This window comes from Ciconia boyciana, chromosome 7 (genome assembly GCF_034638445.1).
Source record: "Ciconia boyciana chromosome 7, ASM3463844v1, whole genome shotgun sequence".
Classification (NCBI taxonomy): domain Eukaryota; kingdom Metazoa; phylum Chordata; class Aves; order Ciconiiformes; family Ciconiidae; genus Ciconia; species Ciconia boyciana.
In genome coordinates, this window is record NC_132940.1 from 60,692,173 (window position 1) to 60,719,972 (window position 27,800).

Sequence of the window (27,800 nt, forward strand, 5' to 3'; positions counted from 1 at the left end):
AGATGGACTCAACAAATGTTAAGCCATTAGCATCTGTCTTGGCAATTATACAGCAATTTAGGAGAGCCATTAAGGTCCACTGGATGAATAACCCAGGTTTCAAACTGTTTCTTAAAACATATTGTTAAAACAAGACAGAGTAACTTTTACAACTGCTAATTCAATTCTTGGAGAATACACAAGAACGTCCCTTGCAATATTTTGTCATGAACTAATGTAAAAACGACTTGGCCTCATAGAGCTAAGTGGATCTGAATTATCATACTTAGCTCTGAATAATATGAGAGCTTTCAAAGGAGATTTTCAATTAGGTGGTTCTTTCAAAGCTTGGGCCAACTGGTAGGCTTTCATTCATATGCTTAACATACACATTCAGTAGAGGATCGTAAATCAGACATATATAAATTTGTCGGTTTATTTGTAAAGTCTCTGTTCAGTTATTGGGTAAGTTAAATGCTCATATTTGCCTTCCTTCATCTTTTGTGGTAACACTGCACATGTCTGAGTAAAAGAGTTGATGTTCTGTGTGATGAAAAATTTCTTAATTAAGAGCCTTGCAGTTTACAAGTTAAGCTTCATCTTACTGTTTGGCAAAAAAACCCAAACAAACTACCAGATATTAACAGAGAAGCAAGTAGCAACTCTACCAGTCTCATATGGTAATTTGTTTTACTCATTGACCATAAATATACAAAGTATGTGTTTAAGAGTCAGAATTTTGAAGCACATCAACTTGAAGGGATGAGACTGCTCAAGAGAAAGAGCCCCTTGTTACCATTTTCATAGCCCTGAAAAAATATCAAATCTGCATAGCTTATATGATTAACAGACATAATTCATAAGCAGAATAATATGCTTGACATTTTAAACTTTTTATTTTACTTGGTAATAGGGTTTTCTAAGGGTCAGCACAAGCAGATAAGCATCTTTGTACACTTGTAGAAAACAGAAGGGATCAGATTCCTTTAGATGGCATCAGTTTAGCTCCACTGAATTCACTGGTGCTGTGCAGAGCCTCACCAACTGCAAATATTACTACTGTTCTAGTGCTACCTCTCTTCTACAGGGAGGTGGGGTAGTCTTGCATTTATTTATATTTGTTCATGGCAATGTAAATGCAGAAGGTTTTGTAATTGGGGAAATTCAGTTGCTTAAGAGACACTTTCTAAGAATTTTCTGTATTTTTCCTTTTATAAACACAACATTTTATATGTTTATCAAACTGAGATCAGTCAGTGAAAAAAGAAACATCTTTGTACTTGGTGAAATACATAGGGTTAGAAAACATGCAAAAAGGTGTACAGAGAAACTTTAAAAGAGTGTTAGTTTAAATAGTATGGACAAAATTCAGTCAAAAGGTGGGATGCAACATATCAAAAGTCCATTTCAAGAAAACAAAAAACCCTTCTCTTTAAATATTGTTACTGTTTTGTATCAAAACGTAGAACTTAACAACATTCTTTCTTTTAAAAAATTAAAAATATATAACAACAAGCAAGAAGACAAAACACATCAAAAATGGGAATTAAAAAAAAAAAAACTCTTCAAAAGAAGACAAGAAGTCAAAAAAAGAGGGGAGAAAAAAGATTTTCAGGGATCCTTGTCATGCAAATCAGTTTGGCGGCAAAAAAATACCTTCATCTTCAGCACCGTCATTATCACCTAAATCATCTGTCTGTTTCTTTGTAAGGGGACCTAGGATTGAGAACGGAGAAAATGGAGGAAAAAAGACAATTCAAGAATATACAAGACTGAGGAAAAAAAACAGTGAATATTAAATTCCCATGGATGTTTCAAGAAAAACATTTGCAGGGAGGGAAATCTTAGTTTATAACAACCAATTTTTCATTACGTTTTTCAAACATTACAGCAAAACCTTCCCTAGGGGGTATGGCTATTAGAAACATCTAGCACAAGAATCAAAGAGTGCCCAGTGCTTCATTGTTTTTAAATGAAGAATCAAAGCTTGTTTACTAAAAGCATACCCACCATAAACTATATTTATCCACTTAATTTAATTGTTTTTTGTTGTTGCTGTTATTAGGAAGAGTGGAGACAAGAACTGCCAAATTACCTCTTGCATTTGATGCAATAAGGTGGCTAATAAATATCTTGACAGTTGGTTAAAACAATATTTTCTGTGAAACACTAATTCACATTTCTAAGTTCAACCATTTAAGCTCATGCTTTACAAAGATGAGCATGGGTTTGGCTTTTTTTTTTTTTTTTTTTTTTTTTACACACTCATTACATTCTCTTTTAAATAGAACTGTAGATTCCCTTGAAACCTTTGACTACCTGCTGAGATATTTGTAAAGAAACATGAAAATCCATATGTAAACTAGAAACAAGAGTGAAATCCTAGACCAACTGAAGACAATGACTTTTGCCATTGATTTCACTGGCGCCAGGGTTTCACCCACAGTATACAAAAGTTGCATTGAATATGGGAATTGAAGTTTTAGCTTGGGCAAGACACACAATATCATAATTCCTTGTTTCTATAAATGGATGTCAAGACAAAATTCTTTCATGCCCAGCACCTGTATTATTAACAAGTATTAATAGATTCATCATATTTTCCAATGGGAAAAATGCCCGCTCCTTTACTGAGTAATAAAAATATACACCAGAAGGAAAGTCAAAGGCTATTCTGAAAATATTTCCACGTCATATATTTTACACACTTACGCACAAACAAAAGACAGTTGGAACTCAGCATTATCTTTCCTTTTTTTTCAGAGCTCTCTCATTTCCATGACATTCTGTAATTTGCATGCAAAAAAGCAATCAGTACAAGCACAGGACTAAGTAACAAAAAAAGAAAAAGCCAGCCAAGCACAGAGTAGAAAACAAGAACTTTCTCATGCATAAAATAGCAATAGACAAAAACCAACAACAAAAAGGAGATGAACAGTATGTGTTGATATTTGCAGTAGATGTAGGCAAGAGACATGCATTAACTCTAAGCACTATGGAGTATTAAAACATTTGTATTTCAAAAGCTCTCTCTAGCTCTGTTATTTTACAGGATATTAGTCATTCAGCATTAAACCTGCCGTTTATAGGCAAAATACCATGTATTTGAGTGATGCATTTAAAAAAAATTCATAAAATGTTTGTACCAGGTGCATGGATTTGAGAAACAGAAACAACCCATGAAATACCATGAGATTTTAACTGTGAATGTAGGAACTGGACTATATTATTGAAAACCAAAGCTGAATACCTTAATTACTGCGTCAGTCAGGAGTATAGTTTTAAACTCATTCTAAATACAGAACACTAGAATTATACATCATAAATTAAACACAAGCATTTTTATAGTCACACCTGCAACAATCATTCTGTTCAGTACAGAGCCTTGGTGAATGCAATAGCTTTTCCTAATACAAGCCCTGAATGTAATCTTTACAATATATGATAGCTAGATAATGTGACCCTATCCAAATACACACATTCAAATGTCTTGCTGTCCATCTTTCTCATACCATAGCAACTTTACTTCTGAAACAATAAAACTAAAAAAGTAAAAGACGTATGCAAAGAATAACAATAGTTTCACCGTGGGTTTTCAGCATGGTGAACAGGAAGAATGGACTTAAAATTCTAAGAACTATGCACTTAACGGAGCTATGCACTTAATAATGGAGAGCCAGACACAGCCAGAGCCATATATACGTACACATTTTTAATGGCTTCTTGTTATCTTTTAAATTTTTAAAAGTCACCAGAAAGGAACAAAGTAGTAACTTGAAAGACAAACAGCACACATTTCTCCAAATAACTTGCACAGAGAGGGCAATTTCTTTTCTGGATGAAACCAAGACAATGAATGTTACATTGTTTTAATAGCTGGCCTTTGTGAGGTATTCTGTATAGATCACGGTTCCAGATCTCAACAGCAGTTACATACTACATCAAACATCTCAATGCAAATGACTGATCTCATATCATCTCTAATTTTACAACACAGTGAAGCATAATTGAGGCTAGCTATTAAAAATAACCTGGGCAATTTTAGTATTTATACAGTTGTGAGTTTCTCTGAAAACCATAAAAAAATCAGACCATCTTCCTTATAATCACGTTGCAACACACATTACACACAATTCCTTTTGCAAAGGGGCAGACCTATTTTTAAACTGTCATAGATTAAACATGCTTTCTAATACAGCTGTATATCTATTTCACAATACAGGGGCTCTGCTTACTGCATCCCCTAAGCAGGAGGACTCACCCCTGATGGAGACATGTGGCAGACCCACCAGGCACCACTAACAGTATTCTGTTAAGAAAGAGATGAGACACGATTTCTGCCACAAGTTCGCCCCAGTCTGCAAATATAATGGCCCGCATTTGTTACATCTCAGCCACGGCTAGCTTAGAGAAACACATCAAAATGCTCCAGACAAATTTTCTGCTTCCTGGAGTTACAATGCTATCTGAAGTCTAGAAACCAAAGCAGAGTTTGGTCCTCATGCACCAGGCGTGAAACTACTTACCCATTATCTGTACTTTACCTATACATACAGGGATGCTGTGAAACTTATTTTGTATTTGTAAACTGCTCTGCAATCCCTAAAAGGAGCATCAGCTCAAGACCCGTTGTGCACACAGCTGTCTAAAATGGCATACAGCAACATCAAGTACTTCTGTCTTGAATCCTCAAAGAGGAAGCAGAGCGCTGAGCTTGACTGTTTATGTTCTGTGTTGCCCGTTTCATGTCTGGCTGCTGAAGAAATTTTCTGAAATCTTGAAAGCAGTACGAAGAGAAGTTCTGGATTAGACTTCCACCTGTTTCAGCAGTAATTCTCATTTTAAAATCAGTAAGAAATGGCTTTTGCTTCTGATTCTCCAGATAACAGACTACCTCGACTAACAGCGTCACTGTGTCTGTATGACCATAAAGAAAGACTGATGTCTTGAGTCCTTACACAGGAAAACATGCTGAAATCACTATCAGATAAACAAAATAAAATCTTATGGAAAGATCCTACAAAATGTAACAGCAGTAGTCTTTTTAAGTAAAAATAAATCAGGACTGAAATTGCTTAGTAGGTGTATAATTTTCAGTTATTTTCTGCAGGTTTGAATTAATATTCTACAGAAAGTTTATGATTTTGTAAATTAAATGTATCCCTCAACTAGATTTATTTCTTTAGCCCTGACTGTTTATTCAATATATGATTCTTTAGGGTTCTTCCATCATTTTAATATTCTTTTCAGGTAACAGAAATGAATTTTAAAAATACCGATACTAAGACATGATGGACTAGGAGCCAATGAAACAAAAAAGAGTATACATTTTACAGAATTATGATCACCAAAAGTGTTTTGTCCACAATTACTTTCCACTGTTGTTCCACTGTAGCTTCTCTTCACCTTTCGTGAAGGCCCTCTTATTCCTCCTCTTTGAGCATTTCACTAACAAAAAGGGGCATCCATTACAAAAAGATCGGTTTACTATGTTTAAGACATAAGCCTTCAAATAGATACACTGCCTTATTGTGCTGGCCTAAATTTTAGCTAAAGTTTATGTAATAAATACTAAATATCAACAAAGTAACCAGGTACCATAAATAGTGGGGGGAAAAAAGGATACTAAAGCTTCTAAAATGCTGATGCAAAGATGATTTACTTATCAAGAGCCTCTCTAAGGTTTACTCTCATTTAGCCTCATGTTGCTGCATACCCATAATTCACATTAATGCTAATGGGAAAGTAGACGCCTAAGTCAGTTTAAAAAGGGGAAGAAGCAATTACTGCATTTTCTGTATCCTAAAGGCAATGAATAGCCTTGCTACAAAAGCAAAAGGAATGCTAGGTGCAGGAGGAATTCTTAACGAACTCTCTACTCATTTAATTTAAAAATAGTTCTTACATTATTTAAAGTATTATTCAAATATTTATTCTATTTGTATTGCAGTCAATGCTAAGGAAGTAACTTGATGCACTTTAAAATCTCAATAGTTGACTACTGTATGCTTGCAGATGGCTTTCCTTTGCTCAAAATAAGAGAAATAACATACCTCCTGTCCAGTTAGCTAAAGAGTAATTATGTGCTCAGAAATAATTAAAGTCCAGCCATATTAATTCTGGTTTTTATCATTCCCTTTGATGAAGGACTAAGGTACTTTAGCTCCCAAATACATTAAAGCTGATTATAAATTCTCTCTTTATGGCCTTGATTCGGCAGAAATTATCTGTGGCCTTTTGGACCGCATGTGTGTGGGAGGCATGGAAGCTGTAGATGTCATTAGCTTTTTGGCCTGGGAAAGCTATTCACCATAAAAAAAGTCATACCACAAGTTGACAGCATTTTGTAAAACAACAGCACAAATCCTCTAAGCTTAATAAATCTGCGCTTATGTATACAGCCATTGTTTGGTCCAAAATGTTCTCCTTCGGTAATGAGAAAAGTGGGAAAGAAAAAAAGGACCTTTTACATTAGGTTAAGTAGACTCCATGGAACTAGCAATTTAGAAATCTCCATAGTAATAATCATTCTTTGAGTTAAGGTGTCTGTTCAATAAAAAGGGAAAGAGATGAGATTAAGGCCAACTGCTGAAATAATACAGGTATTAGAAAAATTCACTGAGGGGGTTGCAACACCATGGAATCTGGTAGTGCACATGTTAAATGCAATTATATATTTATCTTTAACCTTAGATAAGTGCCTCTATCCGTCCATTGCTATTTCTTCTTCATTAGCTCATTTTTTAATTGAGCATTGAAGACCTGTGAAGTGAAATTACTTCACCTTTTTAGGTCCTACCCTCAGATCCAAATATAAAATAACTAATCCTTTGTTATTTCAACTATCATTTTTATGCAACAGACTCTCCAACTAAAAAAAAAAATCTGTGCTGAATTATCACAGTCTAGCAGATGTTAGCTGAGGCACAATAACATGTTGTACCTATCTCCTGTTTTTAATGTAAAAGAAATTAATGATGAGTTATAATTAACAATCTTCAGACCTCAACTTTTTCAGTGAAGAGAATTCAAAAATCAAATTATTATATGTTGAAATTAAAACATAACTATATAATAATTTTTCTTATAAATGTAATGACAAATTGGAAAGATACAGCCTAATAGTCATCTGATGAATAATTTTATAAAATCATCTTCTTTCATTTGAAAATTAGAAAGCTGTCAGCAAACAGAAAAGAACTAGAATTCCTTACAGAAAAGAGATTTGGAAGGTACAAATGGCAGCTGGGTCTTAAGAAACACTTAACTGAAAAAATATCTCTTTCTATTATCAAACTTTGTTGCAATAGACAAAACAATCCACTTTATATTTTCCCTTTTTACTGTCTTGCTTTCACCACATGCTCACTCCTTGCCTTGTTATTTTTCCCCCTTAAATTCCTTTTATTTCCATATTGTACTTATTTGTATAGCGTATCAGCAGGGCAAAGCCCTGGTCGACTTTGCTTTTTGATGATAACATTTGCACTCATGTTTTAACAACAAATGATGGCACAAACCTTAGTCATTTCACATCTTACTACCTGATTTGTGATGACAATCAAGCACTGTAATTAGAGCTGCAAGTAACTCAAATTTGCATCTGCAAGTGAATGACAGGTGCAAATTGAACTCACAAAAGGGTTGCCAACTTTCTTTGAAAATTTACATGTATAAATGCTTTGTCACTAAAGAAGCTATTCTGACACTTCAAGACTAACTCCTGCTGTGTCTTTTATAACAGCATATTGCTGAAGTCTCACACAGAAAGAATGTCTAATCCCAAACCTTTTTATTCACAAGATTAATCACACTGGCTGGATCTTGATTTCCCTTAAATCTGAAGGAACTTCATTACTGAACACTAGATTTGTGTGAATTTAAATGAGATCAGAATCTGGGAATGCAGATAGAGATTCACTTCTCTGCTTCCCATTTTAGGTGCAGCCCGAAATTCAATGTATTCTCAGAGATGAAGGCACTTCATGTTCACTTGGCCTGTGGAGAGCACCCCAGATGAAGCTTCATTTCAGGCTCTCTTTAAATCTCATTCCCTTTGCAATAGGCCACTCTATAAATCCAATGCCCTTTCTAGAGGCTTTTGGTTAAATGATACGCCTTACATGGAGTCATGCAGCATTACTAGAAAAGTAGGCAGGATAAGTACAGATCGCTGGGTGAGCCATGGTCCCCTGGGGTCCATCCACACAGCAGGCTTCAGCCCTGAAGATGCACGCAGCATGCACACCTGTCCTGGTTTCAGCTAGGATAGAGTTAATTTTCTTCCTAGTAGCTAGTCTAGTGCTGTGGGTTTAGGATGAGAATAATGTTGATAACCCACTGATGGTTTAGTTGTTGCTAAGTAGTGCTTACACCAGTCAAGGACTTTTCAGCTTCCCATGCCCTGCCAGGTGCAGAAGAAGCTGGGAGGGGGCGCAGCCAGGATAGTTGATCCAAACTGGCCAAAGGGCTACTCCACACCATATGGTCTCATGTTCAGCATATAAACTAGGGGAAAGCTGGCTGGGAGGCCGCTGCTCGGGGACTCGCTGGGCATTAGTCGGTGGGTGGTGAGCAACTGCATCGTGCATCACTTGCTCTGTATATTCTATTATTATTATTATTACTATTTTATTTGATTTCAATTATTAAACTCTTCTAATCTCAACCCACAAGTTTTCTTACCACAAGTTTTCTCACTTTTACTCTTCCAATTCTCTCCCCCATCCCACCGGGGGGGAGCGAGCGAGCGGCTGTGTGGTGCTCAGTCACCGGCTGGGGTTAAACCACGACAACGCCTCATCCCTCCGGATGTCTGCCTGCATTGGGTACCCTTACAGTGTCCCGCCAGATAGTATTTTGGATGAGTAAAGCTCTGCTCCACTCTGCCCCTGCACAGCAGCGCAGACACAGTGGTACTACTCACGTGAATGAGATTTGCCAGGACAGGTTCAAAGACAGCACAGGTACTTTTTTTCTAACTTTCCATAAAACACAAAGCTAATATCCTAGGTGAGCTGCCTTCTAATCCTTATAGGGTTGCAATGAAAACATAGCTCGTGCATGGAGTATACTTAGTACAAGGAAGAAGCAATTCAGTGGAAGAGCCAACAGCCTGATAATTATTCTAGACATCGTAGCTACTGAACCACTCTGACTTCTGTTCTAGCCAATGGGGAAAAAAAAAATACATTGGAGAGGGGAGAGAGGAGAGAAAGATGTTCATTTATTTTCTTTCCAGTGGCAGTAAGGAAAGGAACAGATGCTTATGATAAAGCAGTGGCTGTCCCACCCACTGGAATTATATGTGAGGAAAAGGATGCTTCAAATGGACTGAGACTCTGCTGGCCAATGTTGACACAGAAAAACAAAGCCCATGCATTTAACCAGGAACACTGCAGTTGGAGTACAAAGCTCCAGAGGTGAGGGATGGGCAGGTAACAGACATGAAAAATGAAATTTGTAAGCTGTTATATGGCCATTATCACCAGCATTTACCACTCTAGTACCACCTCACTTGCCTATATCAGTCCTATATCACTTGCCTATACAAGTCCATGCAGCTTTTAACATTTTACTTGCATTAATAATTCATATTGTTTTACAGATACTCATATTCCAGGGTGACACACTGCTATAATGAATTGAATGCAACATTACACAGCTGTGCCACCACCTGAGCTTTCAGATCATGAATCAATTCTCTCTCTCTACAGGTAATGACTACAATCCAGATCCTAATGAAGACTTATGCACATGCTTAACTTTAAGCCTCCGAGTAAGTTCTCTGAAGTCAACAGGCTAAATCTCCTAATAATATAAAGATAGATCCACTACCATTAACAGAACTGCTCCTATTTGCATCTGGGCCAGGAGGTCAACTCAGGAGTAAAAGTTAAGCAGGAACAAGCATCCCAAATTTCTAACTTCCCTCAGTTATTCTGTGGATAAATCTAATCAATAAATAGAATTTCAATCTCTTGAACATGCTACCAAAGCTCTGTGATGAAATTAAATTTTCTTTTTCATAAATGCATTGCATTTTAGTCTATGTACATACAAATAAAATGCTACATTCATTTTCTACAGCTCTCATAATCAAATTGCTTCCTAATTTTAAGGAAGATATGAACTCGGTTTAGACTACGAGCTTAAAAAAAGTGATCATAGATAGGTCATGCAATAGAACTGAAGATTTGTAATTTTAAGATCCAAATTTTCAGTTCCAAAAGGAAGATTTAAAATTGCCATATCAACATTAATCTTCACTTTCTTTCAAAGATCTCTATAGCGTTGCTGGAATAACAGTGCAAGAAATCAGGATGCAGTAAGTGCATCCTTTGTATAAGGATATATGAAGAGACAAAGCTGAGAAAACCACCATCATTTTAGGTAAAACTGGTAAGGTTTGTTCTCTTTTTTGCTGCTTTTGTGCTTTTTTTTGAGTGTTATTTTGTTTCAGACAGGTAGGGTGGGTCATCTACAACAATATAGTATCAGAAAGCATTCTCTGCTACCTCTTGACTTAAATACCAAAATATAATTAAAACCATATTTTAAAAAAATCCATCTCATTTTACTTTTTATTTCATTGTCCCCTTCTGTTTTCAGACCCGGAATGGAAAAGTTGCAGCCCAAAACAACAACTGGACAAATAAACATAACCTTTGTAATCTTGCCCCCAAATACCTCTCTCTGGAAAGAAACTAGCCCAGAACAGCAGTCTCAGCAGGGGAGATAGCTTTGGGATTCTTGCACAAGTAATCACCTTTGCTAGGGACAAACACTGTCAGCCTGCCTTCTGCTGGAAAAGCCTTCTCTCCCAGCTAATTTTATTAACTGCAGGGGCTGGTGTTACAGCAGCTATATAGTTTTGTTTATGGCACAGCTGAGCATACAGTCCAGCTCTCTTGAGACCCAGTTTCATAGCCTAAATAGCAGAGCAAAATGGTCTTCATGTAACCATGTAATTGAACATTGCAGAGAAAATCAAGTTAATTGTGCATAATATTTTCGTACAGAGTTTGGAACAAAATAAGTTCTCCCACCCCTCTCCCCAATGTACTTCATGTCATCTGGTTTTAAGCCACGTGCTTTGAGCTCTATATAATTCACTGTACCACTGCAACCTGTGCAGTATTTTACCATCTAGAAATCCACACTCTTGCATACCATAGAGATCATAGATAACGTGCAAGTCTTATTTTCTCAATTTTCTGAATGAGCCACTATCAGTAAAACTTAATTCTCCAGCTACCTCACAGAGCTGAATTTCTTCAGAAAAGTGGTAAAGGGGAGGAGAATGTTTTGTGTTGTATAGCTGACCGCAATCCAACCCTCTCCTTGCAAACACTCAGCAGACAGAGGGGCAGGGAGTTTATAGGCAAAACACCTTGTTGATCAACCTTTCCATTCCCTCATATTAACTCCAAATCACTGCATTTGTTGCCATGTTTTGAGTAGCGCAAAGAAAATCTGATTCTATAGTGAGCAACCAAGGTAGACATCATGTATGCCAAGTCATTCACAGTAAGCTAAATTAGACAGAACCGCACCCTCCTTCATTAATTGTAAAGGCTTGTCTTCAGCGTTGGCCCGAACTTCCCAATCATCTAATGCTGATACTGGTACCTAAGTCACGGAGTTTCCTTGTTCTTCTTATCATACCCAGGTTTGTCTCTTGTGGTCTCAAGGGCAGAGATAATACTTCTCATACTTCACATCTATCTGCATCTGCAGTCATATTTAAATGTTTTAAAACATTCACACAACAAAGTTTCTTCCTAGAAGGTAAAGGTGGATGATTTTCTTTTAGTTATATATGGCTATATAGATATATGTGTACACATATATATACAGGCAGGTTCTCCTATATGACTTTTTAACACGGAGAGATTCTTCCTACAGATTTGAAGCTCTGAGCATTACTGAAATATAAATATAAATACATTTAAAAATCAATAAATACTGATACTAATAACCTGGTGTTCAGAACTACAGTCTTTCCATTAACTTGGATCTTAAAAAGAATAAAGATACTTCAAGTCAAATGCTTCTCCACTATTCAAAGCTTTCAAAGCATCCTTAAAAACACATTTAATTGGGACTGTGGTCACCAGCTTTTACAAACATAATTATATCTGCTCTCATTACCACACCTTTTGACAGAATCAAAGTGCATAGCTCTGAGAAACAGTGATGGGAGAACTGAGGGGGCAGCATTTATGTAAAAGGCTGTCAGAAGAAAAGTGCCTTGCCTCACTTATTTTCTCATATTTACATACTTTATTTTTAGAAAAGCATAATTTTAGGCAGGAAAACTCAAAACATCTCAGCAATGGAGCAGACACAAAACAAGAACAGCACAGCCAGCACTTGAAGATTACTGGGATCAAATACTTGTCATAAGAAAAATCATTTTCATTTTGACATGTTTTCAATATTAGTATGGTACTTGTTTTGAAACTACAGTTGACTTGCTCTGCATGTTATATTAAGGATTCCCAAATGGACAGATAAAATCCTTATACTGAATGGAGCATGAAGGGAAATCAGCACATCACTTCTAAGCTAGCAGAACTTACAGACAGGCAGTGATACTTGGGACCACATATTTACAGAGCTACTGTCGACTCCTATATGGACAGAAGGCTCTAAACCCTTCTAGTAGAAACTTTGCCTTCATGCTTGCTCTTTAATAATTGAATACCTTAACACAGAAGCTGGTGAACAGGAAATGATCATCAAAATAAAATAGATTTACAAAATGTCAAGTCTAGGACTACAATATATTATTTACAAAAAGCATCACAAATTTAGGAGCAAAATGTCAGAGTAGCCCTTGCTTCCATTTTCATAACAGCCATTTAGGTGAGAGTTGACGGGTTTGGGACAATATGACATTTCTAATTCTTTATCTGCTGACAATACCCCTGCTCTCTGGAGGAAAGCAACAAAATGCACAGCAGATAAAAGCATAACGTTTCTCAGCATTGGACAAAAGGTACTCTCCTATTTTTATTTATTTTCCTTCTCAGAAGCCTACTTGCTTAGGATCACAGTATGCACACAGTTACCAGGGTTTTTATACTGAGCTATGTTTCTCTTTTTTAAAGCTGACCCTAGTGGGGTAAAAGGTAGAGGTACTTTCTTTTCCCTAACAGATACAGAGAATTTACATAAACAGTATGAACTACTAAATTATAATGATGGTCCAAGGTTTCATGCATGGGTCCTTTTGATAACAAAATCCGTAGCTAAATTAAATATGGCATTTTGTAACAACTACACACATAACATTTAGTTACTTTATAACCACTGTAACTCTTTAGTGATAATTATTAAGGTTTGTTTGTTTAAGAGTAGTCCCTGATATGACTAGAATATCTTCTGTTTAGAAAGTAAACAAATCCATGAGGAATATTTCTGAGAATATTTGAGCAAACAGTCCTTACGACCCTTTCCCAAGTCAACCAAAGTTAGTGAAAAAATATCGCAGTAATCCAAGCTCCATCCTGCTGAGCAGAATGAATGCCTACAGCAAGTAGAGCAAACTACTGGCACCAGAACAACACTTTAGACTATCAAGCTACCAAACAAACTGGGGAAAGTGAAAGTTACTCCTGTAACAGACAGCTAATAGCCTGTTCCTATGGGGCAGCAAAGATTGCTTTTGCTTACAGACCCAACAGTAAGGGTAATATCAGTCCTTGTTTTCACTTCTGCATCAGTAATGAGTAATTTCCATAGTAGGAGGCAAAATTTTAAATTTACAATTTTCCTTTAAGATTTTAGCTTGTTAGCATTGTGGATTCAATAAAGTTTTGGTAATGTTAGACAGATTCGTTCCAGCTTTTCAGCTACAGGATTACTAACTAAACTGTGGCTATAGAGTATTTAATGTAGACAAATGGGAACAATCCAATTGACTTCAATAGATTCTGAGAGCTTTTAACTCATGCCTTCAGATATATAGTTGTGCTAAGTGTATATTAACTTTATGATTTAGATGTAGGAGAAAGTTTTAGAAATGTATGTGGGCATAGATGACTTCTACATTCGTTGCTAATGTGAGAGTTAAAAATAATTCTTTTTCTCCTGGGATTTTCTGTGTACAATTTGGGTATATCTGATGGAGAAAGACTAGATGCAGACATAATGGTTTGAAAGCAAAAGAAAAGGAATCTATTACTGATAGCAACTCCTCCAAAATAAATAATAAACTGTGTTTACTTTTATTTTATTGGTGAAATCTGGTTTCCTGGGAACTACTGGTCAGGATCACTGGTCAATGATATTCAGTAAGGCTTTTTAGGTGAAAAGTTTTTGATAGAATAGTTATCACTGTTATGCAATCTTACAGTTTTTTGAAGTAATGATTGTAGACATAATCAGACTTCTATATAGACAAAACATGAATGAACTGCTTCACTTAACAGAAGAAATTTAATAGTTTTATATTGTCAGAAACTGTTAAACAGCAGAGTTGATTTATGTTCCAATGTAAAGCAGTAGAAACAACTTTGCAATTAGTATTATTTGTAAATTAAAACTATTTATATATAAGGTTATTATTCACTGTGCTTTTGAACAAGGTTCCAAATGTTTGCATGCTGAGCTAGGCTGTGTCCTCAGTTTGGAACTGCTTTCATAGAAGTTACAGGACTTTTTCTTGGCCATTCTCCTTCCCTGCAAACCTTTCAGCTTAACCTCTGACTTCATCCCAACCCATTACATGCCATTAGTATAAGAATAACTTCTGAGTTTTGCACATTTCCAACAGGCCGTGAATTTCAGCAGACTGCAGCCATTCATTGCAATAGGCTGCTTCCCAGTGACAGCTGTATGACTGACATCAGTGCACATCACACCGGAGCTGGCTTTCCTGTAGTCTGAATAACATACACAGAAGCTGAAACTTCAGAGATGGTTTTAATTCTGTTGAAGAGCTGGGACTAACACTGCAATAACTAGCTTACAGCTACTCAAAGAGCTTAACATATGCTGCAATCAAATACACCATCCTCTGCAGTGTCAGTACAGCCTTTGTCTTTTAAGGTGCCATTGTCTGGGCCAGTGTCTTTCGCTGGTAGCACTGATGAACAAAGTATCTTATGCCATAATGTGAGCAAGTCAGAATACACCGGCGTTCCATTAGTGATTTAAGTTCTACAGTGGGATATCCAAATTCAAGGGAGCTAAAGAGGTATAACTTTAGGAGTTGTAAGCTTTAAACTATAAAGACTAAATGTAGTTCTCCATATGCAAGCTAGGTGTCTAAATAAGCAAGGACCATGTTGATAATGGACTTTTCAATAAACAAGGACCATGTAGATAATACAGCCAGTGTAGCCGAAAGAACAGTATCCTACCCTAATGTAGACCCCTACCCCTGTAGGCACCATGAACGTTGGTGCACTCCTGCACCATCTCTCCTCAAACTACAATGGGTGTTTAGATCGCTGGCTCACACAGACAGCTACAGGGTGATCCCTACATGACAGTGTCTTAATCTGGAGCTGAATCCCACTCTGAGCTTCCAGAAATCAGAATCAGACAGACATGGGTGGGGAGGAATACACATCCCTCACATGAAACACAGTAAGATTTTTTTAATCTCATTTCTTGACTCAGTCAATTTTATAGTTTTATAAAACTTGTCAGTTCATTGTTAATTTTTATGTGGAGTTCATTTCATGCAGACAGGAAGAATTGAATTTATAAACTCTCATTAAAGTGAACATACTGTGTAGCATTACACCTATATAATAGTCTGATACTCTATTGTCTTGAATTTTAGTGCACGTCATTGAAAGGACAGATGGGTGATTCAAATATGTATGTGTCATATGCAAAATTCACTGAACCTTTACAGTCTTCCAACTAGTTGCATGTCATATCTATTATGTCAACTAATAAACTTCAGAGACTATTTTGGGTTTCAAGCTTGAATTAAAGGTCTGTAAGATTCTCCCCTCCCATCATCCTTCAGAGCAAAAATTACATTACTGGGACCTATGAAGGGAGAACAAAATATCTAGAAACCTGTACCATTTTGGTAGCAAGAGGTTCCATTTACATCTGTCTTGTTACAAGCACTTGCTCAGGCCAAAACAATCTGTAATTTTATACCCACCTACTAAAATTTCTCACTTGAAAAATGTTCCAATCTCCTTTTGCTAAAAATTTGCCCCAAAGTTTCATTTTAACTTTGAATTTTAATTTTCTTAAAAAGAAAATGATATATTTAATGGACCACAGCTGTCTGGAAAGTACATATTTGATAGGCATACAGTACTAATTTGGAAAATGAGTATGATTTACTTGATGAGTCACAATGAATGTCTGTAAATATATATCCAAGTTCTTTACTAGAGACTAGTCTTGCAAGCTGTATTACATAGAAATCATACTTAAACACACGAATCTCTCCCCTGAAGAAGAATGGAGGCCAAAGCTAACAGCTTCCATCTTCCTTACCGCTTTCAGGCTTTTGGTTGACGAAGTCCAGAAATATAATACTGTCAAAGAGTGCAAATATTGAATGCAACGGATTTTCCCAGTTTAACCTATTTTGTAGAATAGAAATCCCATGGCATGGCAATGGACAGCCCCTGCTGTAGATGGAACAGCAGCTCCATTAAAGCCAGGCACCTCAGGCACTGGCCTGGCTATGAACGATGGGAATGGTTCTGGCATCCTGCAGCACACTGCCAGCTGCCCTCTCTCCTTCAGGCCCCGCAAGCGTGTGTGTGCCTGGTTACACATCAGGAGAAAACATGGATATTGAGTCTTGGGGAGGAGGCAGGGTGGGCAGAATAAGCAGGAAGAAAGTGCATGGGCACGACTGCATCTGTGCCTTAGTGAACGCAGATTACTTAACAAATCAGTGCTAGGTAGGACAATCCTGCTTATCAGGTTTCCCTCTCAACTTTATTTTGAGGAAAACTGTATAAATCAATTCTGGCAGTATCAAAAACCTTTAGATTCCCTAGATTTCAACACGAGGAAGGAAAAGGAGGGCATTTTGCATCAAGTCATCCCCCATCTAACAAAGATATTTGAATAATTAGTGAAGTGCATTGCCAGAAACACAACATTTCAAACTCAAATCTGAAAACATATTCATTGATAGCATTAATTTAAGATAATCAGGTGACTAATTGGGTGACTAATAGTGTTAATGAATAGAAAAAGAAGTTGAGATTGTAATCAGAGGCAAATCTCAGCTCCTTGAAATGCACTAGACAGAACATTGAATACTAAGCCATAATGATAACATACTTGCTTCTTATTTGCCAATATAAAATGCAGAAGTGTTGAAAATTAAGAGAAAGTATGTATGTTACCATCATAAGCCATCAAGCTGTTTTAAATCTGTTGATTTTTTTTTATTTAGAAAGAAAAACTTTTCAAAACAGTACAACTCAGGCTCAAAGAAGGCATTTCTTTGAGTAGTTTCTCATAGAAAGTAAAATAATGAAATGAAAATCACCTCATGTACCTAAGGATGGTACATGTACGGATGGCAAATCAAGGCTATGGTAATAATGTAACAAAGCATTTAAGCATTTGAGCAACTTTAAATACACGAGTAACTCCTGTCAGTGTCATTGGATTCATCCTGCTTACGTGAATAGGATCTTCAGAAGACGTTTCAGAGAAGATAATTCACAGAAGTCTCAAAATGTAATTTAAGAAAGGATAGAAGGGAAAGAAGATTCTCTGTAGATAGTTGCCAGCTGATTGTTTTTAATTATTTTAACAATGCTGGTGCTTTTCAGTTAGGTTAATAATTATGGTGCCTAAAGCTCTTGTAGAACTTTCTAAAAAATGAACGCAAACTTGTAAAATTATATCTTAACCATACCTTTTTTTGCTTAAATATTTTGCAGGACCAGGGATTAAGCAACTGGATAGCAGCAGAATGCCAGGCAACCAAGAAAAAAAATCCAAAACAGCTAATTTAACTTTAGGACATACTAACAAATGTAAACTAATATTTTAAATTTTATAAAAGCATTTCTCCTTCCTTCTTTCGGCGGTATGATAGTATAGTAAGCTCTTCCAGCATGTAAACTCGTGAGAATAAAATCACCATTACATTTAACACATTAAAAATTCCTGCATCTACGAATAGTCAAGTTAGTCAAAGGTTAATTAGCATATGTGAAAGGGAAACTGGAGTTATTCAAGCAACATTTGAAATGTTCTTTTTTTAAAAAAAAGCATTAAAAACCGCATTAAGATGACTATTAGAAATGTGCTACAGATTGATTCCTTACTTGCTAATAGTAACGACTGATATAGTCAAGTAGAATTGCAGAAAGTTTTTTATTTTTTTTTTGTCTAGCGTTAAATCTGAAAACAAGTGAGGCAGCTAGCTGTTGTATTAAACGCCCTACATTATAACATAGTAGCTAGATTATAAGGGGGGGAGTGTATCTACAACTCTACATCCATTTTAGTAAACCATGACTCCCTGATTATGTGAAATGCCCCCAAATAAATATAAATACAGTCTTTTCTAAAAATGAAAAAGCCAGAAAGCCGGGACAGGGCCCATATTACAAAAGCAAGTTGCAGTTATGCTCTACTTTACAAGCCTAGTGGAATTCACATAGTTCATAAGCCTTTGGTAGCTTTTTGCAAAAGGATGAATTTCTGTGTTGCTGTGTTTTCTGAAACACACACCAATCCTAGGTCAACATTTTGCTATTAAAAATAAGTAGTTCACACAGCACTTAGATGTCTGAGATCTTTTTAGAAATATCGCAGGCACTTGCACATATATAAAAAGCATTTTTCAGAAACAGTTGCAGCATTTTATTTTTGGAAGAGTTAAAGGATAAGAGTAACTTTAGATGTATGTTTCCTTGGGCTTTGGAGGATGAAAGGGATTAATGGAGGGTCACAAGAGGAGGATAGAAGAAGAAATGGAAATAAGAGGAGAGTGCTATTGGATGTAGCTTATCCTTTCCCTAGGCAGTGGTTAGAGGTGTCTATGAGAGGAAAAAGGATTGACTACTTCTTGCTGCATGTTTCCAACAGTTATTCCAACAGAAGGATGAGTATGGTCAAAATGGGATTTTCCTATTCTCTTTGTTAAGAGTAAGGCTAAGGCTGTGATGTCCTTTATACTGAATTTGATGTAGTGTAAAACTCTCAGCTCCTTCAGGCTAAGAGTCACTGGAGTAGCTGGGTAAGACTCTACATGCTCCTTGTTTTATTAGAAGATCTGGAATAAAGCTGAAAAATGTATACCATGCAGTTATGTGGTGCTTTTTTGGGAAGAATATATATTAAAAACAAGATTGCCAATACTGCTTGAGATTCATGCACTGAAACACTGAACTGGATTTATGACAATTCAAATTATTATAGACAAAGCTATGGCAACTGCCTATCAATTACTTAGTATAGCAAAATGATTCTTCATCAAGAAGTACATGTTGCTGTATTACCATTTTTTTAAAATGTCATTAGGATGAACAACATAGCCATAAGTGTAGGATTGAGTTTGGAATCCTTCCTATAATTTAAAAATAAGAATGAATCATGTTCCTAGGGACATCAGCCACATAAAAAGTCCTATGGGACTGGAAAACCTCCCCCTGTTAATACAGATCTTTGCACAAATAAGGGCAGTGGGTGATGCAAGTTACACTGCTCTTCTGCTGCACAGGCAAAAGAAAAAATTCCACATTTGTAAGAGTATAACCCATTACTCCATGAACAATTGATAGACTTTGCAAACACAGTGCACGCAGTATTGCAACAAACACGGTTTTTCAAAAGCCTGCATTTAATTTCATTTACAATAGAAAGCCTTTTCTTAAAAATATTAAGCTATGCACTTTGTGAGTCACCATTCTAAATTTTGAAATATAAATACATTGACAACAATGCCGTAATGAATGTCTTCTTATTACATCTATGCATAATGTCAAGGGTGGAGAAAAAAAATCTCTAGATAAACTTCAAAAAACAGTATACTATCATGCATTTTCTAAGAGGGTAGGAAATTTAACATTACCTGGCAGGCCTCTGGGCCTGCTAAGCATATAATGAAATAGTACTGGGAGTAATGTGTACATTTCTGACTATCAGATTATAGGAAGCATAATGCAAAGATTCAAAATATACAACAGATGGCAACTGAAATGAGTCAGGTTCTGTGAATGTAAGACATGATACAGCTATGCTAAAATTAATTTCTAGGCTTCAGAAAACAGGAAACTGAACAGATATGTAACAGAAACAAGAAAATAAACAGATATGCCAGTGAACTGTTTGAGATTAAACCTAACATACAGGCATCGTATGATATCAGTGGAAAAACAGGAGGACCTACTGCAGAAGCAATATATCTAAAGACTGAACCTAGGCTTAACATAAGGTGACTTAAGCATAATTCTTCCACAGCATGGTCAGAAACAGAAGCTTTGTGCAGCTTTCAAAGGCTGAGCAGAGGGAAAAGAAAGTCAAAGGTTCAACGACTGTGCAAATTTAACATTAATTGCAATTTATAGGGTTATATAGACTCAAGGTCTTCTGAGATCTGAGCTAGAACCAATTGGAGAAATTTTCAGAGGCATAAATGGGAGTTAAGCACTATGTTTCCACTGCCTTTTGACCCTCACTTCTTTCTGCCTTCAACATTTCTTCTGTTTATTACTGTTCTTACAACACTCGTGTGTATCCGAGTATTTCTTATAAATGAATGAATTTACGATCACAACTCACCTGTGAAGTACAAATGTTTTTGCATTCCCGTTTGGGAGAATGGAAAAGTGAGTGATGAAATGGTTTGCTTGAGTTCACATACAAAGTGTGGCAGAAGTGGTTTAAAAATTTCTCATCTCATTGTGCATTACTCTTCACCAAGCCTGTACACACTTTGAGCAATGAAGTGAGATGTATTTTATCCACCATCTGGGTGATTTGCCAAAAAAAACCCCAAACCAACACTTTAAGAAGGTTAATAGTATGCTGTTTATTTCTACACAATTTTGCAAAAAAGTGGGGATACTCTAGTCATTAGCGATCAGTTTTTAATAGTTTTGTTTCTGGGAAAAGTGTTCAACATCCTTTTCTCTACTTTACAGTATCAGTATCTTAAGGCAACTGCTATTACAGATTATATTTTTTCTTATTCCTGTTTCTGATAAGCCCTTTCTTCCAAGAAACACCAAGGAACATAATTTTTTTTTCAGTCATTTACCCTGAGCTTTGACATTTTCTGCATTTTTTGTGACCTTCAGAAAAGTAACTTCATGATTAACACAGAAATACAAGACAGACCTCAGCAAGAAATGATAGTCTAAATGGTTTCTTATGAAGCCTCATAATTTAACCTCTCTATTATAAAAATACTCAAAGCAAAATTAGGTTTTTTACATCCACTGGAGGCAGATGCCCTTTATCTTTTTTTCTGCTGTTAATTGCTTTCTTCATCTGTGTGGCTTCAACTCTACGATTCTTTTTACAATAGTGGAAATATTGAAAAGACTAAGTTTCTTCTTCTACTCCCCGAATGAAAAATTGTTAAAACATCAGAAAGGTAAACATCCAAATGCTACTTATATTGCTTCATCTCCCTTCAGAGTTCATAATAATGCTTTCCCACTCGGTTTTAGTCACAACTACCCAGCCCAGAGTAATCTCACTCTGTATGAATAAAACAAGTTATTGCACAATATGCCACAGATAACATCTGCTGCTGCGCACGTGGCAAGCATGAAAGAGCTGTACCTTTAACATCCCTGTTGAGCCCCGTTCTGTAGGCTGAAGGCTGGCCTAACAAGTGTACAACCAATGCTGACTTACATACAAGGATAAATTAAATGCATTTTTTGTGCTTCTTCACTTTTGTCCCTTATAAGATACATTTAACCATGACATAGCAGAGCAATATCCTACTTGGAACTTCAGACTCTCTGGCGAAGACAAAGCACAGAACGTCTTTGTCATCTGATGTGTCTTCCACTGGGGACAATATCATGCATGTGTGTTGGTCTTGTACACGTGGTCTCACAGGTCATCTCTGTCGTTCATTTTGAGGAGCCTGTGGAGGATCTGTTCTGCTAAAAACCATAACTTAAGCTTAATATATCAGCTATACTGCAAAAAAGTCTCTCTGTAGAGAGCACAACTAGCTGAGCAAAGCTAGGCCCACACCTGTATCGAAATGTGTACATGGTACAGGTGATACTGCACAGGGGACACTTCCCTCTCATTCAGACTTGCCCTCAGTCTCCCACACTTTGTTCCCGGCAGGCTCCCTGTGTTAGCACTTGCATTCTTTTGGTAAGGCCTCAAATAAGAGAGCTTTTATATTTCTCCTGCTAACTGGCTGTAAAGTATTTTACAAGGCTTGCTGGCAAAAAGCTATTGCAATGTTTTTGAGTCACTACATGCCACCACAGTGAAAAAAAGATAAAGCAAACCCTCCAGCTTTTCTGGAAACTATGTGGAAAAAGGGATGCATCCAAAAGCAATGAATGTATCCCTTTTATTTCCCATACCCTGTTAAGGCAAGGCAAGCCCCTGCTACAGGGTCTAATCATGAGCCCAGATACTCATTTCAAATACTGCAACTCACACTTATGCCTGCTGAGGTAAAATCCATCTGAAGTGTGCAAAAATGTCTTTCTTCAAGATCCTGTCATGCAAATCACCTTGCATTCTTCCTGCTCCTCCCTCTTCCTTCTGTTTCCACTTTAACCTTTCCAAATTTCTGCTGGTGTCTTTAAAACCATCTTTACAAACAAACTTTCAAAAAAATATCATTTTTTTTAAAGTTTCAAGTAAAAAAAAATATCTTTTTTCCAGTTTATAGAAAATTTTATTAAAAGGTCGGATTTCCTGCAGCTGTCTACCCATCCTGCCACTGTGGTTGTCCTTGCTTGTTTTTAATCTGAATATTGTTCTGGCTGCAGCAGACAGAATGCTCTTCTATTTGTGGTGAATTACATTTTGCTACTATGTCAACAGAGTGTTTTTACCTTTATTTTCAGGTCTTGGTACCACATCAGGCCAAATCTCACCAAAATTATGATTTTCGTTCTGTATTTTGTTGTTTCCTATCCCCTTTGGGAACCTCTGTGGCTAATCTTTGTGTGCTACTCCCTCTTTTGAAGTCCCAGTCCTAAACAGCGTTATGCTACTATTGCAAGAGCACATGTGAGAATTGTTCACAATGTTCCCTGAAAGGGTAAGTACAGACGGATAAGAAAAGGAATCAAGATATTGGGAATTAAATCCAGGTCTTTATCACTGCAGTTCAGAACACTTTATCCTGGCAATTGACGATTAACTTTCAATTCATCATTACAGTTGGTAAATCATCTTCAAACAAAAGATCCCTGTGGGGACCCCGATGTTGTATGGTCATTTCTTTTTTTCTTTTTTTAATCTTATCCTTTAAGCTGATTTTGAAAGTTCTTTCCAAGCTTTTTGGAAAGTTAGGGCTATGCCTTGCATCTTTTGAGTGATTTTATATATCATTGGAAAGTATATATATTTTGAGGAAGAAATAAGTGTTTATTCTTTTAACTCCATCAGATTTGCTTCTGTTTTTCCTATAGCTCCTGGTGATTTCATAGCATGTTTAGAATGGATTTTTGTATCTTTGTCAGAAAGGGAGTGCTGAAGCTGTCATGGCATCCAAAATGTTAATGGGTCACTAATACTGGTCACCTAAAAAAAGAAAATAGTCTAACCGTAAATTCCTATTCCTCTCATTTGTTCCACTTTCACTCTATTGAGTTTATAAAAGTCAATTCCAATGAAGCTATTCCTAAACCAGTAAAAAACAAATCTGGCTCTGTACTTACTCAATTTTCATTTATCCAGCCCATCATGATTAAGGGATTTTTCTTCACTGCTGTGTTAAAAGGGGATCTTGCCTGGATGTTCTCTGTAACCAATTTCCCATCCACATAGCAAAACTCTTAACTCAGGCGTGGGGTAACTGTAGCATTCCTGTTGATCCTTTTAGGTACAGTCTAACACTACAGTGCTGCTTACTGTAAAATAGTAATCCACATGCTTTCCACTGAGACATGCTAAACCTCTCAGGTAAAAATAATCCTCTCACAGCTATTCAACATTTCTCCATGGTCCCCAAAAGACAAATTCTCCTGTGCTTCTCTGATAAAGAAGAGTAGACCATCTCAGCTTAGTGGGTCACTACGAACCATGAAGTGACACCTGACATTCTACGGACACAAAAAAGTGCTGACAGCACCAGCACCGAGACAGAAAAGCAGAACATGTTCAAGGGTGGCTTTTCAATGTAGCTGCCAAAGCAGGAATTCACATAAAGGCCAATCACCAAAACTACCTCCTGTTCAGAAGACTCTTCTTCCAAGGTAGACCAGACTTCCAGAGGAAACCAATGCATGCTGCTTCCTTGCTGAAACAAAGAGTTTCTAAATGCCAGCTGCCTTGCTAGATTAGAGACCCCATAAACCTCCTTTGGAATCGCTAAAATCATTACTATTCGCAATCTGATGCCATACAACACTTTGCAACTGCACGGAGATGTTTCCAAGGCAGATACCTCAGAATATAAGAGAAATGATGCAACTTTTGTACAGTGAAAAAGTACCTATACATGAATAAATTGGTTGTCCACAATAAAAATATTTCATTTGTAATTACTGTGGCTAGAGATTCAGGTTCATGACATAAATTTTACTAGATAAACCTTTTGTCTTTCCTGCTAGTATTAAATTACCAGTCACACTCATTTTTATTCAATTGGTTCTTTTTTCCCAGAATCTTACCATGAATTCTTTATCATGTGTCATTTATAAAATATTTAATAAATATATAACCTTATCTACAAAGACATATTTCCCTCTAGCATACTTTTCACATAAAAACCAGAACCATTGAGTATGAACCCCACAATAAATTAACTAGAAACCACAATTAACTGGAGAAAAAAAGGAAAGAAGTAATCTAAAACAATATTTAACAAGAAGCTCTAATAGCACCAAAAATCTAAAAAACTGTCAAGATGACGAGAAGCAAAAGCCTACCATCTTACATACCAAAAGGCTCCCATACCATAGGGCTCCCCGAGGCAACGTGCACCCACCAACCAAAGCTCAAGGTAAGTTTAATTCCAAAATTATTACCTTTGCAGTGAAAGTAAATATACAAGGGGTGGGCATCGTCCTCTACTAAAAAAATCAGTGGTACCTTGACGCCTGTGATCCCTTGGCTAAGCCATGCCTTTTTGTTTGTTTGTTTGTGAGCGAAAAGTTTCAATTAATTCAAAATGCAGCCATTTAATTCCTTAGTTGTATCAACAGCTAACAATGTACCATCCCTCTTTCTTTCTCTACACAGACTCCCCATAGAATATTCGGTCAAATTCAAGGTCTTGCTGTTACACTTCAAAACCCTCTAAGGCACTGATTTAAAATACCCGTGGGAGTGCCCCTCTTCACAACACTAACATCCCACAAGAACAATGTTCCCCAGAAACTTTGAAGCTGTCATCCTCAAAGATGACACTTATGATTACAGGAGACAGGGCTATTTCCACAGAGGACTTCAGCTTGGGTTCACACCAGAGGAGTTTACTGTGACCATAAATATAACAACAAAGTAAAATTCTCTTCTGTAGCTTAGTATCTTAAAGGTGGAAGAGAAGAAGTAAAGATAAAGGAGGGACATTATTAGAAGAAAGAGAGCACAGAGAAATGAAATTAAAAAGCTATATAATCCCAAATATTATGTGGGATGTAATACAGATCAGTATTGCAGTTTACGTTGTCATTGCTTGGAAAACACACAGTTTCTGCAGTGAAGATACATGAAAAGCCAAGAACACAGATAGGACCAGACTAAAAAACTCGAGTGTTTTTATAAGTGAAACTTATGCCTCTGTTAAACAGAAATTTTTAGAGCTGATAGGAAAACACCTGCTGATTTTTATTAACACAACCATCTGAGAAAGACACATCCCATTTACACTGTATGGGTCACAGTTTGGCCCATAATTTTCCCTTTGGTACTGGGACTAGACAGGACCTAAAGCTGCTTGTCAGCTTAAAGGTTGCCTTCTTTACAAATTAGATGGCCACATAAGCAAAGGTTTATATAGCGATGACATAACACACACAAGAACTGCACAATGTGAGGGGTTTGAAATAAACCCATGAAACCAGGCCATTTCAGAGTTAAGCCTATCAGTCTATCTTTACCTTATATCCCTGTGTCTGGCTATTGCAGTAACCTTGTACAAAATCATTCAAGGATATTTTGTCCCACGTGTGCTGTAACACTGACCTGGAGAAGGCATAGTGCTGAATTAATAGATAAGCAAGAGCTTTAGCTTCCATTTTCATTGATTTTATGGACTTAAGTTAAAACCATTTAGTTATTTGAAGGCTTCTTTCTTCTTAATGTTATTTATTTGAATATGTCTCAAGGATATAGCCTTCTACATGATACAGGAACATGGCTCATTAACATGCAATATTACATTAATCAGTAGCATTGATTCTTGTTGCTTCTTATAATGATAATGTGCACTAAGACTATTACAATGGATGTTACAGCAAAGAGGGACAAGTATTTCCCTCCTTGCTGAAGCAGTAGTCAACATGAGAATTTTATTCAAATAAAGTGCCAAAGACTTTTCTTGTGGGCCTTATATTCATATGAATAGCACTACTAAAACCCACAAAAGGAGCAGGTATAGGACTGAGCTATTAACAGGATACAGGATTTTAACCACGTTTGTTTACAGTAAGTGAAAAATCATCTTCACTCTTTTATGTTTAAAGCACAAAAAGATACTGATCTGATTTATGATAAAATGTTTTTCAAAACCTTGTTTCCCATTTCAAATTAAGACACACCAAGGCTTCTGCCTAAAATTAGTTGTCTATTTTGTCTGAGAGTGCTTGCAAAACCACGCAAAAATGTGCTCCAGGCAAACTTGCAAAGACAAGCATTCCATATGCTAGAACTGCGATGCATAATTCAAAGGTTATATCATACTAGGAACATTACTATCCCAAAAGCAGGTGAAAACTTCACAAAGGTGAAGTTATATCCATTTACCTTCTTCCTCTTCTTCCCTACAGTACCACTGCAGTGCTGCAAGTTAGACAGATTCACCAGAGTAACCAAAAGTTTTATAGCCTCCCCATCATCCTTGTTCAGTGGGATCCGCTATATTATGTGACATGACCACACCTGTGTAGTAACCCTCCTGGCAAAATACCCACCAGGATATTTTACATCCTGGACCATAAGTACAGCCAGAATAGAGGTACCTGATGGTACAAGCTCCTTTACTCAAAACAGGCAAAATGACAAATCAGTTGTGACACTCATCCTTTTATTCACATAGAATAAATATATAAGCTCATTACTTCTTTTGCTTACTATTCTATCCTATTTCTATAAAACCATGTGGAAATGTTTAATGTCATGAACATACTCAGATTATTACTTTCAGCTGTCTTAAATTGTAAGAGAAACAAGCCAAACTCGTTAAAAAGTAACATTATATGTGTACATGTGAGTCTGTATGCACAAGATACTGCTTCATGATGTCTGTGCATCTGTGTGCCAGCTACTTGTTTTACCTCTACTACCTGACTGACAGAACATCTAACCCGAGGCTGTGCCTCAACCAAAGTTTGCAGAGTGACATGTGCGATGTGTTCCTGTCAGAAATTCATCTCTTCCTGTAAAATGATCAGGTAATATGATCATGACATACCATCTGGATTTACCAGGCTATTTTGCCTTTTTTAAGAGGTATTCATTCAACCTGTAAAAGGTCAGAT

General features: G+C 36.7%; 1 protein-coding gene across 9 annotated transcripts in view; it reads right to left on the reverse strand.

Annotated features, from left to right (window-relative positions):
• NLGN1 (neuroligin 1) overlaps positions 1–27,800 on the reverse strand; it is a 315,178-nt gene that overhangs the window by 210,670 nt on the left and 76,708 nt on the right. For 5 of the 9 annotated variants that reach the window (XM_072867355.1, XM_072867352.1, XM_072867350.1 and 2 more), the window contains one exon: positions 1,636–1,695. The exons of the other annotated variants lie outside the window; for them this stretch is intronic. In XM_072867355.1, coding sequence (XP_072723456.1) covers positions 1,636–1,695 — 60 coding nt within the window. The remainder of the gene's footprint in view (positions 1–1,635; positions 1,696–27,800) is intronic. 9 annotated transcript variants of the gene reach the window in all.